Source organism: Galdieria sulphuraria, assembly GCF_000341285.1.
Source record: "Galdieria sulphuraria unplaced genomic scaffold scaf_46, whole genome shotgun sequence".
In the NCBI taxonomy this organism is placed as follows: domain Eukaryota; phylum Rhodophyta; class Bangiophyceae; order Galdieriales; family Galdieriaceae; genus Galdieria; species Galdieria sulphuraria.
In genome coordinates, this window is record NW_005178429.1 from 117,984 (window position 1) to 132,283 (window position 14,300).

The 14,300-nt window shown below is 36.7% G+C and overlaps 6 protein-coding genes across 6 annotated transcripts; 2 read left to right on the forward strand and 4 right to left on the reverse strand.

The window, feature by feature from the left end:
* Positions 1-62: 62 nt before the first annotated feature.
* On the reverse strand, positions 63-2,487 carry Gasu_49060 (uncharacterized protein). The gene is made up of 4 exons (XM_005704077.1): positions 918-2,487; positions 849-876; positions 712-791; positions 63-666 (listed from the first exon to the last, which is right to left on the reverse strand). Exons 1-4 carry the CDS (start codon positions 2,393-2,395, stop codon positions 162-164), a joined length of 2,091 nt encoding a protein of 696 aa, XP_005704134.1. The 5' UTR covers positions 2,396-2,487; the 3' UTR covers positions 63-161.
* A 10-nt stretch (positions 2,488-2,497) lies between these two features.
* Gasu_49070 (guanine deaminase) lies at positions 2,498-3,178 on the forward strand. The gene is made up of 3 exons (XM_005704078.1): positions 2,498-2,772; positions 2,819-2,953; positions 3,010-3,178. The coding sequence occupies exons 1-3, from the start codon at positions 2,560-2,562 to the stop codon at positions 3,130-3,132; spliced, it is 471 nt and encodes a 156-aa protein (XP_005704135.1). The 5' UTR covers positions 2,498-2,559; the 3' UTR covers positions 3,133-3,178.
* A 4-nt stretch (positions 3,179-3,182) lies between these two features.
* On the reverse strand, positions 3,183-6,227 carry Gasu_49080 (uncharacterized protein). The gene is made up of 5 exons (XM_005704079.1): positions 4,400-6,227; positions 4,248-4,344; positions 4,021-4,189; positions 3,267-3,973; positions 3,183-3,210 (listed from the first exon to the last, which is right to left on the reverse strand). The coding sequence occupies exons 1-5, from the start codon at positions 6,128-6,130 to the stop codon at positions 3,206-3,208; spliced, it is 2,709 nt and encodes a 902-aa protein (XP_005704136.1). The 5' UTR covers positions 6,131-6,227; the 3' UTR covers positions 3,183-3,205.
* A 1,515-nt stretch (positions 6,228-7,742) lies between these two features.
* Positions 7,743-9,087, reverse strand: Gasu_49090 (uncharacterized protein). Its single transcript, XM_005704080.1, has 2 exons — positions 8,994-9,087; positions 7,743-8,581 (listed from the first exon to the last, which is right to left on the reverse strand). The coding sequence occupies exons 1-2, from the start codon at positions 9,064-9,066 to the stop codon at positions 8,442-8,444; spliced, it is 213 nt and encodes a 70-aa protein (XP_005704137.1). The 5' UTR covers positions 9,067-9,087; the 3' UTR covers positions 7,743-8,441.
* A 1,110-nt stretch (positions 9,088-10,197) lies between these two features.
* Gasu_49100 (uncharacterized protein) lies at positions 10,198-11,929 on the forward strand. The gene has a single exon (XM_005704081.1). It carries the CDS (start codon positions 10,219-10,221, stop codon positions 11,350-11,352), a length of 1,134 nt encoding a protein of 377 aa, XP_005704138.1. The 5' UTR covers positions 10,198-10,218; the 3' UTR covers positions 11,353-11,929.
* A 1,683-nt stretch (positions 11,930-13,612) lies between these two features.
* On the reverse strand, positions 13,613-14,267 carry Gasu_49110 (archaeal ATPase; the record flags this gene model as incomplete). The annotated part of the gene is made up of 1 exon (XM_005704082.1): positions 13,613-14,267. A coding segment is annotated over one exon (414 nt), but the record flags the coding sequence as incomplete, so codon positions are not given.
* Between the last annotated feature and the right edge of the window lie 33 nt (positions 14,268-14,300).

The following is a 14,300-nucleotide window of genomic DNA, read 5'->3' on the forward strand; positions in this document are numbered from 1 at the left end:
AACAACATATACTCCACTTATATATGGTTTAAAGGCATCCAATCCTTGTGACAAGAGCATATATGAATAGAATAATAGTATTGCTTTACACAGTTCATTATGAAATGATATTGTATCTCATATTTGTTTGAAACAAAGTAATGAATACATAAAGTATATCTCTAAGAGTCTTGATAAGATGTTCTCAATTGTTTCCAAATATCCAGACTTCCTTTGTGGTTCTTATCTAAACGTATAAAAGTGGGTTTTCTTTTGCCTTGATGACATCGCTGGATAGTTTCTGTCTCTCTACTCTTCTCTTCTCTTTTTCTCTTTCTTTCTTTAAACTTTCTTTTCTCTTTAGCTTCCCACTCTTGTATCGCTTTCAAAGGATCTTGTTCTTCCACTTGTCCTTGGTTTTCACCTCGTCTCTCCTCTTCTGTTCTACAAACATACCAAGGAACTTGTAAACTATCTTTTAAATTATCTTTGATGGTATTGTTAAGAATTGTATTCTTCTTCTTCTCTTTGAGTTGGTTTGCTTGTCGTTCTTCCTTTTCAAACAAGAGCACACGACCACCATCACCACTTGTGGCTGAAACTTCATTCTTTTCTTCTTCTCCACGAACTTTCTTACGCAACTTGTCCAACCTACTATCTCTTTCTCGTTGAACCTTTTCTAGTTGCCTAACCAACTGTTCACTTCAATCACTAACACCACTTTCAACTTACTCTTCTCTTTGTTCTCTTTCAAAAGCTATTTCATCTCTTTCAATACGAGCAATATTTTTGCTACTCCAAATATTCCAACTCTATAAAATATACTCTTTACATATCTTCTCTCAAAACAACAAGTGTGCACTACTTGCCTTGTGTGGTAATAAATTCATGTGGACACTCAACAACTTTTTTATTAACGAGATGATTTAGGTTTCAACCAAGAAGGAATACGACTTGTTTTCTTTGATTCCTTATCTTTTGTATGATGATGATTATACTCTTTATCATCTATGGAAAAAGAGTTATTATCATTTGTGATATTCCATTGTTCTCTTATTTCTTGAGCCTTTTTCTCTTCTCTTTCAATCACTTGTTCATAAGGGGAACTTTCTAGTCGTTGATAGACTATTGGCTGTAGTAATAGGGATGATGATGATGAACAATCTATACCTCCTAAATAAAACAATACTCCTGGACTAAAATGAGATAATTCGATATCTTTGTTGACCCAACGTCTTGGAGGTGGAGTAGTAAATAAATATATATCACGATGAATATCGGGCAATAATAAACATTTCAATAACTGATAAACTGCATCCAAAGTATCCTTTACATGAAAGGATGCTTCGATATATATTCCATCGGGTAATTTGATTTTCACTGACACGAATAAACCCATAGAATGAGATATCATAGATTGTCGTTGCTCTTTGGTCAAAAACATGGATGATTGTTGTTGTTGTTTCTGTTGTTCTGCTCTCCAAGTATGTAAATCATCCAAAGTAAACTCATAAAATGATTCTGGCAACTCCACAGCACAAGGATTCAAATTTCTATGAGTTGGTTGATAGATTCGAAGACGACCACTTTCAAACCAATTGAGAATATCGTCTTGTGGTGTGATAACTTGGCTATGATGACTTTCATTCCTAATATAATTACTTATCGTTGGCAAGCATTCATTGGATTCCTTCTCCTCCTCCTCCTCCTTATGGACATCATTCTTATCATCTGTCTTCTCGTTCTTATCAATAGATAAACCATATGATTCCGTGACCTTGTTATCCTTCTTTTCTTCTTCTTCTTCCTTTTGTTGTGCTTCATCCCGATATTCCCAATCCAATCGGAATAATACGGAACCTTTTACTATTCCCCAGTCTTGTAACTTGGTTGTTAAGTCTCTTATAGGTTGGTTGATATAATACAAAACGGGATAGGGTTTATCTTCCTTTGATGGTTGAAAGTTGTCCTTCTTTTCTCCACAAGACAAACCATATTGAGTCTGTACTCTATCCACAATAGTTTGTAAAGTTTCTTGACTGGTTGCTACAACTGTCCATCTGTTTCCCTTTTCTTCGTTCTTGAGTGACTGTATAGCAACGGTTATTATTCTTTGAGAGTCAACTGTAGAAGCGTTATTACTGCTATGTTTACTTTTGGAAACGTGAGTATCCACTTTCAACTCCAATTGACTATTAGGTGTTAGATTGGATAGTCGAACAGGTAAACCAAGGTCCAATGTTCTTCTACTGATAGGTGAATAGAGTTGAAGAGTGGATGAAGAGTTTTCCAATTGCAACTTGCGACATGCTTCTTCTCTAATAGTTGATAATAAAGTATTTGGTGTTACTTGGATGGATACTTTTTTAGGTCGACCCACATGACTGCCATCTATCCAGACTTGAAAACCAGTCATCATCCAAAGTCAAGTTTAGTTATTGGGTGTGTGTGTGTGTGTGTGTATATGGGCATGTATCAAGGAAAATGGTATCCTACACTAAAAGAAGATGAAACTTTTTTGGGTTGTGCTATCGATGAAGCTCGTAAAGGTAAACCAACAAAACAACAATAGTATTACAAATGTTGCCAAGGTTCCAAGGATTGTCGAGTGGTGACGGTGGACCTTTTGGTGCCGTGATAGTGTTGGATGGAAAAGTGATCGTTCAAGAACACAATCGAGTATTATCTTCTAATGATCCCACAGCACACGCAGAAGTTGTTGCTATTCGAAAAGCTTGTCAAATATTGAAGACCCTTCAATTACAAGATTGTTTCCTTTATGCTTCTTGTCAAGTAAGTATAAGGAAAGCACTGCTTTTTATTTATATGTTTTGTGAAGCCTTGTCCTATGTGCTTTGGTGCTATTCACTGGAGTCGTATTGCTTCTTGTAGGTATGCAGCAACTAGTAAGGACGCTGCTCAAGCAGGGTTCGACGACCAATTGTTGTATGATAAATTAAGTCACGCAACTCAGGTAATACAGAATATTTTCTCATATCATACAAAGAATAGAATGATGTGCTCTTTTAGGAAGAACCCTATGATGAGCAATCTTCTCCATCACAATATCTTCATATCGAACATCCTCGTGCAACGGAAGCATTTCAATTGTTTGCCGATATGTTGAAACAAAATAAAACTCGATTGTATTGAATCATAGAGTTCATCGTTGCTTTTTCATCAAGATGGTCATATTCCATGACTATCATAATATCGACTCCCTTTGTTACTCTGAGAAGACTGTTCCATTTGATGCATAATCCATTCATCCCATTGGCGATCAGGACNATATCGATTGGCTTGTTCTAATAAGGTTTCCCTATTCTTAGTACAACTATGTGTGATAAACAGAGTAAAATAAAATTCCCAAAGAAGAGATGAATAAGGAAAACGTTCCAATCCTCTTGCCAAAGTCTCCATAGCTTGTTGAATCTGTTTGTTATCATAAAGTGACTTGGCTTGGGTAACCAAAGAATCTATAACTTTAAAAGGTTCCTTTTCTTCTTCTCCAAGACCCACCATCGATAGGATAGATTGATGACTTAAAGATAAGTCAATATCATCGTGGTCATTCTCTTCCTTCAAAGGAATAAATAATGCAGTATGATAAATATCATCTAAACTCGACATATTTTTCTTATTCAACAATTCACAAACCACTTTTTGTACGGGTCCTTGAAACCAATGAATCGTACTTTCCTTCGATGAGAAAGACACAGTTGTTGATAACGATTCCAATTGGGAATGGAAAAGTTGTAAAAGCTTCTCATTGGGACTTGTTCCATGTCTCAACCAAAACAAGGTGGAAAAACTCTTTTCCAATTTCTTGAACAGATACTTTATGGAAGCGTATCCAGTCCAATGTTGAAACTTACAATCCGGATCACTGCAACTGCCATGAAGCTCATAACGACACAATTCAGTTTCCCAATGGAGTTCGTTATACCAAGTCAATAGTTGAGAATAATCGTGCACGAAATGAAGCAATGGATAACTAAAACTCAATATGGTCAGATGTTCACAAAAGCATAGAATACTTACCATCGAAAGGTACTCATCAAAGGCCTCAGTGCTCCAGTTGTCCATGGAGAAGGAGACCACAACTCGGGAAAAGATTTCGGCATACAAGTATTCGAAGAGTCTATTTCCTTGCTGTGAATATTTGAATTGGTTTTGTTCGATGGAAGTAACAATAATAATGGTTCGGTTTCTAAAAAGCAACTAGATGTTGGGTCATCATAAGAATATATAACAAACTCATTCATTACCTTTACTAATAAGAGACTCCATAGCTACCAAACGACGCAGTCTTTCCAATTTACGCTGATTTTTCTCTGCCATAGCAAGTGCCAATTTACGTCTTGCCTAGAAAAAGAAATCCATTTCAATTCCTTTTCTCAGATGGTGACTATAAACTTACTTCAATCTGTTCAATCTGTCTTTCTATGGAGCGTGATTGACTTTCATATTGTTGAATATCCAAACGTGACTTTTTCAATAGTTCTCTTAATAGTTTGGTACTTTCACGAGCAGCTTCCTCACAAGTACGTATACGAATCAATTTGTTGCGTGCTTCAATCTCTTCCGTTATGCTTTTATCATGTTCATCCCAAGCTTTACAAGCTTCCCTTTCTAACCTTTCTATCCAAGCTTTCGTTTCATCTGTATCAGAATCATCAAAAGACACATGTTTGGGTGACGATAACCTTTTCATAGTTGAAGAGTGATTTCCTTTTGAACCGGATTGTTTTTCTTCAGTCCCTTGAGCTTCCAAAGAAGATAATTGTGGTTGCGAAGGAGCAAAAGTCTGCCAATAGTGACTTGCTTTTGACTTGTCGTCCAATGAATCTGCTATATTTCCCTGTTTCTGTGTATTGGAATCAGTTATTTTAGGTCTTTTGTCTTTTGTCCAAGAGATTCCTCTTTGTAAGTATTGCTTCTTTCGTTGTTCCAATTCTTGAACTCTTCTTCTCAGTTCTTCCAAAGTACTCCACTTGGATTGACTTGTTCCACTTACGAGTGCATTCTTTTGGTTATTTTTGTTTTGAACTTGTTCGGTTGATGCATTATTACTACTACTACTACTACTACTACTCTCCACTGTAATAACCAAAGAAGAAGAATGATTCTCAGGATGATTAGAATTGGAAAGAGTGCTTTCTTTCACTTTTAAAGAGGGTTTGTCTCGTTCGTTTTCAATATTGTCATCCTGATGACATGCAGTCTTCTCTATATCTTTGTTTTCTATGGAAGCTTTTCTTTTCAAAGACATCTTTGCCTGAATCCTCAACTGTTCCACGGATAATGGATTCTTCTTTTGTTCTTGGCTAGTTTCATTCAATTCCTTTTGTTGTTCTATCATCGAATATTTTGTATCATTTTGTACCCTCAAGTTACTTTCCTTGCAAGTTGTTTCTTCATGACTTGAATTGATATTCTCGTGGACTTCATTTCGTTGTTGCTTTCTATGATACTTCATATTCTTTGAAGAGTTGTTATGTTTTTGAGGCATAGATTTGAAGTTTCTCATTTTCCCTTTTCGAGTTTTTATAAAAGTACCCGGAGATGATACTCGTTGTGGTGGATTCCTTTCTTTGGCATTTTTCTGTATAGAGCGATTGAAAGGAGGTGTTGTAACAACATTGAAAGAATTATCTCCGCTGAGTTGACTTTGTTCAGTTGACAAACTATTCAAAAAAGGCTTCTGTGTACTTTGTTTTATCCATTCCACCAACCACTGATATATTTGAGGATTTTGTAACCAATCCGAAGGTACAGGAAACCCTTGAGCAATGAGAGAAGAAATTACTTGTATCACTTGATATGAGTCCACATACTTCTCATATTGTCTTTCTTGTGTTTCTTGAAGGTCTACCGGCCTGGGGTTCCACTCTGTAACGAAACCAACTTGTTGAGCACTACCCACTGATTCCTCAGGCAATCCATGTTGGTTCTCACGAATTCTTTTTGGTTGCTCTTGGTTAGTGTCTTTGATATGGTTGGTTCGCTGGAGGTAGTAAGGAGGGACCGCAAACTTGTGGGTTGCTGTGTCGACGAGAGGGTTATAGGTTGGTTGTTGTTCTATAAGGGTGAATGGTAGAGGAGAATTTTCTTGCAACTCTCCGTCTTCCAACTCTTGAGAACTAGTCATAGAGGCCCAACGTTTCCTTTCCAATGTCGTCTAACAATACTCTCTCTCTCTCATTCACTCTTCGTCCCTTTTCAATTCCATCACATTTTCTTCAATTCATTTGATGAAAATATTTCCAAGGAATGGATCATTTCGTATTCTAACGAAAAGTACATATTTGCGCAACCTCAAATTTCTTGTGTCTCTTCTATAGTCTAGCTGCAATCCATTCTTTCTGCATGGACAACTATTTCATTTTGCTTAACTAGCCATATGATTTATGAATTAATTATGCTTTGTACAAAAAAAAAAGTATATGTGGAACAAAATCGTTCCTTCAATGAGTCCTTTTGAGTCAATCAATGAAATGATCTTCCCAATAGATCTCCATATTCTCTTTTAAAGACATTTTATGACTACACACCATTCATGATATGTCTATCAAGTGTAACAATCCATTCTCTAGTCAACTTTCCATCTCCGTTCATGAATCACAATTCTCCTTTCAAGTGACGAACTTTTTGTTATTCTTATCGACTGCTTCCATAACATTCATAGCAGATCGGAATGCATTTCTTCATTCGTAGTGGTACAACTCTAGAAACCTTGTACCCTTTTATAGAGTTCAAAAATGAATCAAAGTCAGCCAAAACCTTTAGAATACAGCAAACAATACAAGGCTCATCGAAAGATTTTTCAACTGAGAGAAATCTTGATCCAAAATCAAACGAATCAATTGCTTTATTGAGACTCGCTTCTTCTATTTTTGTGGGTTGTGTGCGTTGTAATCTTTCTTGATCGTAACATTCTATTTTAAACAAACTCTTTTTTTTGGAATGTTGAATGAATTGACATTGCATAGTCATTTCTTTTCAAAATAATTCGATAGATGAATGAAATCCTCTCTCAACAAATTGGAACTTCTAACGATTCATTGCATATCTCTCAAGAAGACAGCAAAATATTATGCATGCAATATGGTTATCAAAACCTTCAATGGTTTCTGTCAATATCGTCTCATAAATATTTCTGTCCATCGAGAACTTGTAAGATTACCATCACTCTCTTCTCCTTCACAGATAGAGTAAGATTGGATCAGTTTTCAGATTTGAAAAAAGGAAAAGCATTAGCAGGTTTCACCCTTTTAGATATTGTTTTTTAGCAACGAGTCAATAAGTTCGACGACTTGTTGCAAATGTTGACCAAAAATAAGGCAAATTCTTATATCATTCTTTGGGTAATTTCTATTGTTTGATATGGAACCATTACATTCAGTGTTGTTGAATATCTTTACAAATAATGGCTGAATAAACGACCAGATGATGTTGCGACTTTGCGAGAAAAATGATTGCAAAACATTTCTCATGCAATCGTCAATTCACTGTTCTAGTCGAAAACTCCAAGTTAAACCATCTCATTATTTGATGAACAGATTCTTCACCATAATATTCATCGAAAATCAGCATTTTGAATAGAAATAGAGTCAGCATAAGATTCGATTTCAATTGAGAAAGTTGGACTTTTCCAAAGGATACCGTTAAAGAAATATTCAACTATGTTTTCAATAGAACATAGTCATTCAATAGAAAGTTATACTCTTCTGTGGACCAATTGCTGCTGAACGAACGATCTTTTTGAAAGTCAAACAATGAGCCTCTCTCACCATTTCTCTATAGTACTTTGTCTCATCAGGACTCTTCTTGAAACTCTTTGAGAACCTATTCGGGACCCGCAACAGTGCTGCTTAACAAAGTTGAAAACTCCTTTTGGGAAATAACCGAGGCTAAGGTTTTGCTTTTAGAGACATTTTTGCAGTGAAGATGGGACAAGTTCGTTAATCATGTTTCTCTAAAGTCAACTCGTGTGATTCCACTCGATAAAGAACGACTCATTTATAGCTACGAAAGTTGTTGCTCCATGAACCTCAGGGGATCTTGTCCGAACAAAGGCGTTATAAAGTTTCTGCTTCAAAAAAGACGTTTATTGATTCCGAAATATATTTTAGTCTTGATTTTATCTTGGACAAGGACTGCACAAAGATATGTAGAGTGACTGATAGAGTAACACAACAACGACTAGTCAAATACCCGTGTGTTTTGATGAAGGGTTTCTTCTTGAGAAAGTAAAAGAAGACGAGTACAGATGATGTTTGCGGACAGAATGGTTTAGGGATACTTTGAGGATTCCAAGAGTCAACAGTCTATCTCACGAATCTTCGTCGAAGACCTTATTAGAGTCATGTTTCGAAAAAGAGTCCAATAAATAACTATATTTATCTCACCTATGATTGACGGTCGCATGAGCCCTCCTTTTATTGAAACCTTTCAACTGCTTAGACGCCTTGAAGCAGTTTCAACTCTGCGTGTCTTTGAGTTTCCACAGAAGTCTTTGGTAAGAGCCAAACTCTACTGAATCTCGGCTTTTCAATAGAAGTGAATGTAGCGGTATTGGTGGAGGTGGTGAGGTAGTAACCTGGACAGGAGGGAACCAGGAAGACACTATTATCGTAAACGAGGACATTATCAATATATCATGTTGATAGAAGCTTAGAAGTTATTTGAATAGCTCGTATAAAAAGTTATCACAAAAAGAATGAGACATTTGCTAAAAGAAATCGAAGTTATGATGAAATGGGTCATTGAGAGAAAGAGAGAACTCAGCAGTGTTTTACAAATGGCATAGAAAACTTTGATAAACTGGGGTCATCCTTCGCTTAAGCTGAAGTATTTGGAAAGATATTTATGTCTTCAAAACTGCTTTATTTTGGACAGAAAAGAATTCGACAGGATTTGATAACGAATCTTCATTTTATCTTTTTTGAATGACAATGGATACGTTGCTTCAGATGATCGTAGTCTTTTGCTATTCATCGTGGCTGAAATACCAGCAATGGGCCATCCATGCAGTACACGAAGGAAAAAGATTCGACTATTATCTGTTCGAAGATGTCGATTCATAAACCGGTGCTCTTATTGACAGAAGCATAGAATAGGTGTTTGTTGCTATCAGTTGCTCTGACTTGAAAAGCTCAATAGTTCCTGTGCCGAAAGGAACGGTCGCGTTCATTCTTGATCAAGCAGCCCCTTTATGAGAGTTCTATTTCTGGACGACTTGATTCAGGAGAAATGGAGTTGAGAGTTGTTGTTTCTTCTTATGGTGCGTGGTGCGTGGATGTTTCTGAAAGACCGAATGTGCACGAATAGCGACAATTTTGATTTCGAAATTTGCTCTACTCGCAAACGAACAAATATTCTTTGTCGAATAAAGGTAGACTCAATTAGTCTCTGTGTAGCTGCCTTGGAAGTGCCGGTAATTTATTCTAACTATCGTTTAAATACCTGCCAACAGAAAATAGGACTCTCTTTGTAAGACCATCGCCATAAGCTTCTTCATGTTCTTATGAGCACTGTCAATTTACTAAGAGCCCTGCATTACTTGTCAAAGAGTTGAACTTGTGTGGCAATAGGAAGAATCTTGTATGAGTGTCTTCCAGAAGTAAGAACTCTTGCTACAAGTAGTTATGGCTTGTGTCGAATTGTAACCCATCATGCCTCTGTTGAATTACTTACATTATTATGGTATTTTTCCGTTGCAAATTTAAGCTCATTTTTATTTTCAAGAGTTTCATTGATTTCGCAAAAATTCATTCATTTACTTTTTTCTGGATCTAGAGCAGTCTCAAAGGAAGAAAGGTTGCAAAAATCATTCCCATTCTGAAAACTGTTGCATAATTTGTCACGTTATGTTTGACTTTTCGAATATTTTGACGTGCCTGTTGTTCATCATGTTTCACTATCATAATGAAGAATGAAAGATGAATCTTTTATTTCCACTGATTTAGAAATAGTTCTTGGATGCTCTATCGTCATGATAATGACAGTTTTATCTGTCTCATTATAGAGTTTGCTTCTCTCCATAAAGAAAAAAAATTGTGAAGGGAATCATAATGACTGAATGTCACGTAGATGTCGACGTGCGCTATAGAATTGTCTCATGGAAAAGTGCACAAAACGATTGTATTTCAAATCATCTGTGATTTTGGGTGTGCCATCCCTGCAAGTTCCCTTTCTGTATTAAGAAAGCTCTCAGTTTTTTTTCCATATATTCTGATGCTCGGAAAATGTCGTCAAATAAGTTATTCTTATCCAAGTACTTATACAGTACAAGTTCCGAGAGGACCGGATGTCCATGTCATATTTGGAAGTAAAGTGTTGCTAGGGAACCGTACTCTATACAAGGTCTTTGCCACTACCGTATTTCCTCCAGTGAGTATAACAGTGAATATTCCAGACTGTAGAGAGTCCGGTTTCGGTGAAACTAGTTTGAAAGTAGATGATATCTTGATGAATACAAGCTTTGCACCTGAGTTGTGTCCTCAAGAAAACGATCCTTTGATAGAAGAAAGAGTCTATGAGTCTTTTCAAGGAACGCATCGTATTCGATTTCGAGGATATTTGGAAGAGAACTCCTTGGAACCTTTTTTTCAAGACGAAGCTCCTGCTTCCTTTCTAACTCAGGTCGGACAAGCTCGACCCCATGTTTTTCGTTCGTATGATAGTCCCGGTTTATATACTGTTACAGTATCTGCTGGTGTACACAAAGCCAGAGGACTGGTTATTGGCGGAGGTGGTGGAGGTGGTGCTGGAGGTTGTTCACTAGTGACCTCGTGTTCCGCTACCCCTGTTGGTGGAGGTGGTGGTGGTGCAGGTGGCACCGCTTTTGGAGACACAACTGTAGCGCCTGGAGATAAATTGAAAGTGTATGTTGGTAAAGGTGGAAGTGGTGGCAACCCAGGCTGTGGAGGAGGAGACGGAACGTTTTCGGGCTTTGTGAGGTTGTCTGGTGGCGGTGGTAGAGGTGGGAACCCTGGCAGTACAAGTGGTCCGGGTAGTGGCGGTACCGGTGGTGGTGCAAGTGGACGTACTGTAAAAGAGGGAGGTTCTGGAAGTAATGGAGCTGCTTCCCAAGGTGGTTCCGGTGGCAATCCATACGAGTACGAGTTGTATAACAATGGAGAAGGAGGCATAGGAGGAAGTTATTTTGGAGACGTTGGTCAACCTGGCAAAGCTGGTCTGGTTCACGTTATTTTTGACCCTTCTTCATCTGTCATGGATATAGAACATTTTCGGAAAGAGTATGAAAAACTTGCTCAACGCTGCGGTTTTTTTTCGATTATTGCAGGGGGTCTCTCACATTTATATGAGACTCCTGATGATTACACTAAAGCCTTCTCCAGTATATAGATGGACATCGGTGTTGTTTTGTGGTATATGGTTTGCTTCTTCCTCAAAATATTCGAGTGTTTGTTGTATGAGAAAGCTTTACGACTGCTAGGACTCTTTTTGTGGATCTACTCTGGACAGCACATAACGAGAATCTTTTATTGAGGACCTGAAACGAAAGTTTCGTGAAAGATATTATCATGGTAAAATAAGCACTTTTTCATCAGAAAACTGCGAACCCTTTGAGATTTGGCATAGTTATCTATATCTTTAATGAAATGCTTACCACATATTGCTAATCTGTTTTGCAACTCACAGTTACAAACTGTATTTTAAAAAGAACTTTTTTTGGCTTTGACTATGTCAAATTCAAAAGAAAATTCCTGCCATAAAGAACCTATTTGAATGAGAAAGTTTGGCTTTTGTATATTGATTATGCAGTATTTATATCGAGTTGAAAACTACGTTGACAGCACAAGTTATGTTATTGTCACTATGAGAAGGTTTCTAAATGCATCCGGCCATTTTTACGTAAGCTTTGACTACAATAGAAGAGTTCTTGAGCTTTTTGAAGTAGAATGAAAGAGCTTCATTTTATTTTGGCTCTTGAATACTTTCCCTGACCATCCACCAAAATTATTATGAGAAAGAAAAGTCAAAAACAAGTCTGATGTTACTTTGTGTTGGTTGAATGCATAGCAAAATTCCACAAATACTCGGGTATAATCAACAAAGTGTCTCATTTATGTTAATGAAGAAAAAACGGTCTGTTTGTAGTTTTAAGAAATTGAATTTTTCTAACGAAAAACTCACAAGTGACTTGTAAACAACTCCTTCTTCCTGTGTTCTTGCTACTTCCTAAGCTTTTATTTCAAGCTTGCAAGTTTCCACTTCATTCAAAACAGATTGGTAATGTTTAAACTGGAACTGCAATTTTTTCTCAATGGAGAGACAAGCAAGTTATTCCCATGAAATATTCAAATGTGCTTAGGATTGTAGCTGTTTCTTCAATCATTACGGAGAAGGAGTTTCCGTGGATGTTGACTGAAAAATCTATTTTTCATTTCATTCATTTTGAGTTGTCCGGATCTAACATACATCGCTTCTCGTGCAGAAGAGATATGTGCTGTACTTTACTTTTAATCAACTGAAGCAAAATTTTGTGAATAAGTTGATCTGATCCAATTTTGCTTTGAAAGCAGATGGGAATATATAGTCAAAGCTTCCAATATCATAAATAAGACAACTCTTGTCTATTTCATCACATTCCTTTTCAACAAGGAAAAACCTTCAACTATATCTAAAATTAACTGTCACATGCATAACACGCATCGGGAGCAAATACACATTTGTGAGCATGATGAACAGCAATCCAATCACTATGGATGGAACAGCCTGTTGAGAGTTTTCACAAATAACAACAAGATGAAAACAATTTGTTTGGTGACAAGAGAAAAATTCAAACTTGTCATATGCAAAAGATGTCCATTGAATATGCTCATCTGACTGTGGCATTTGTAAACTTTTTCATAATCGCTATACGCTCCTTGTCGACCACATTCAAGAAGGCAATTTAACTGCATTACCGAGTGATTCGCCAGAATTGAAGGCTTCCACTCATTGCAAATCATTCGGCACGTTGGACAGGCTGTATTTCCGACCTTGAGCGCAATCTCTACAGAAGACATTTCTACAATTCTCCAAACAACAAGAAGAAATTTGAATGCTATACCAAATAGCACAATTGAGATATTTTCTTCCAAATAACTCAATTTCTTTCTAACATCCTCTGGTTGGACATATTTGGTAAAAATAGCTGGCCATCTCAATGGATGGATAAATAGGGCAGCTTGAAAAATATGCTGCATATGCTTTCATCGATATTACATGTAGAGGATAAAAAGTAATGTGTCATCTTTCCATTCTGTGTCGCAGTGCATCAGAAAATATCGATTCGAGCAAGTAAAATCTTCCTAAAAATTCCCTTCTACTCCGTAATGATATCATGCTGTAGTTACCAGATACGTTCTATCATCTTCATTTGATGATAAGACGCTGAGAACATCAAGGTAAAATGTTTATATACCGTTAAAAATAACAAACTTCGAATTGTAGAGACTCCTTCGATAAGCTCTTTCGGTTGGAAAGAAAGTAACACGCAATTCATTCTGGTGACAGGTAGACGAAGATTAACGACAAACAGAGAATATATCGCAACAGGTTTCCAAGTTTTACAGATGGGCCAAGTTGATCTGAACTAGTAGTTTTCATTGAAGAATTACAAAAATTTTTAAGCGAGAGTTGAGCTTCGTCGTTGTGAGCTTAATTTATTCATTATACAAATGGTAACAGTAGAGAGCGTCATTCAAAATAAGCAGCTGTGGCTACAGAAATAAATTCCCTCAGGCTTGATAAAGTTATTTGACAAAGTCTCATAATATAACCCAATGTAGGAGACTTTTGAAAGTATTTGACTCTGTAAAACTTCTCAGATATTAAAACAAAATATTCCTAAATATTTTTGGAAAGAGATAAAACTATTTCTTGTAGGGTTGAAATGCCAATATTTCTCGAATGTGGATTATCCACAGATTTGAAAGCGTTCCTTAAATTCGATAAAACGTCTTTGCCAATAAAGTTTTCTACATCAGCTTCAGAAAGAATAACCAATTCACAGTTGTGAGGAATCACGAAATCTTCAACACTATCGCCAGATGAATAACAACGACTAGAATAATTCAAGTCCTCAGATACGTTGGTTGCTAACTGAGTACTCATAATAATCAACATACAATGCCATGTAGGATGACTAGTCAATACTTGATCATGCACTGGTTTTAAAAACTTGTGAGCTTCTTCCAAAATTTCATTCCATCTAATACCATTACGACTCCATCGGCCTTTACAAGCAATACCCACAATCATCAAGTTCTTCTCATTCGTTCTTCCATGCAACTTGAATAATATAT

What these genes read in the sequence shown, in the direction of transcription:
- Gasu_49070 (XM_005704078.1), top strand. Translation starts at nt 2,560, where the DNA reads ATGTTGCCAAGGTTCCAAGGATTGTCGAGTGGTGACGGTGGACCTTTT. An exon ending in TCCTTTATGCTTCTTGTCAA is followed by an intron (nt 2,773 to 2,818) that starts GTAAGTATAAGG and finishes TGTTTTGTGAAG; the next exon opens with CCTTGTCCTATGTGCTTTGG. An exon ending in AATTAAGTCACGCAACTCAG is followed by an intron (nt 2,954 to 3,009) that starts GTAATACAGAAT and finishes GTGCTCTTTTAG; the next exon opens with GAAGAACCCTATGATGAGCA.
- Gasu_49090 (XM_005704080.1), bottom strand. Translation starts at nt 9,066, where the DNA reads ATGAATCGACATCTTCGAACAGATAATAGTCGAATCTTTTTCCTTCGT. An exon ending in GCATGGATGGCCCATTGCTG is followed by an intron (nt 8,582 to 8,993) that starts GTATTTCAGCCA and finishes CCTCCTGTCCAG; the next exon opens with GTTACTACCTCACCACCTCC.
- Gasu_49060 (XM_005704077.1), bottom strand. Translation starts at nt 2,395, where the DNA reads ATGACTGGTTTTCAAGTCTGGATAGATGGCAGTCATGTGGGTCGACCT. An exon ending in ACAAGTCGTATTCCTTCTTG is followed by an intron (nt 877 to 917) that starts GTTGAAACCTAA and finishes AAAGTTGTTGAG; the next exon opens with TGTCCACATGAATTTATTAC. An exon ending in TGAATTTATTACCACACAAG is followed by an intron (nt 792 to 848) that starts GCAAGTAGTGCA and finishes TATATTTTATAG; the next exon opens with AGTTGGAATATTTGGAGTAG.
- Gasu_49100 (XM_005704081.1), top strand. Translation starts at nt 10,219, where the DNA reads ATGCTCGGAAAATGTCGTCAAATAAGTTATTCTTATCCAAGTACTTAT.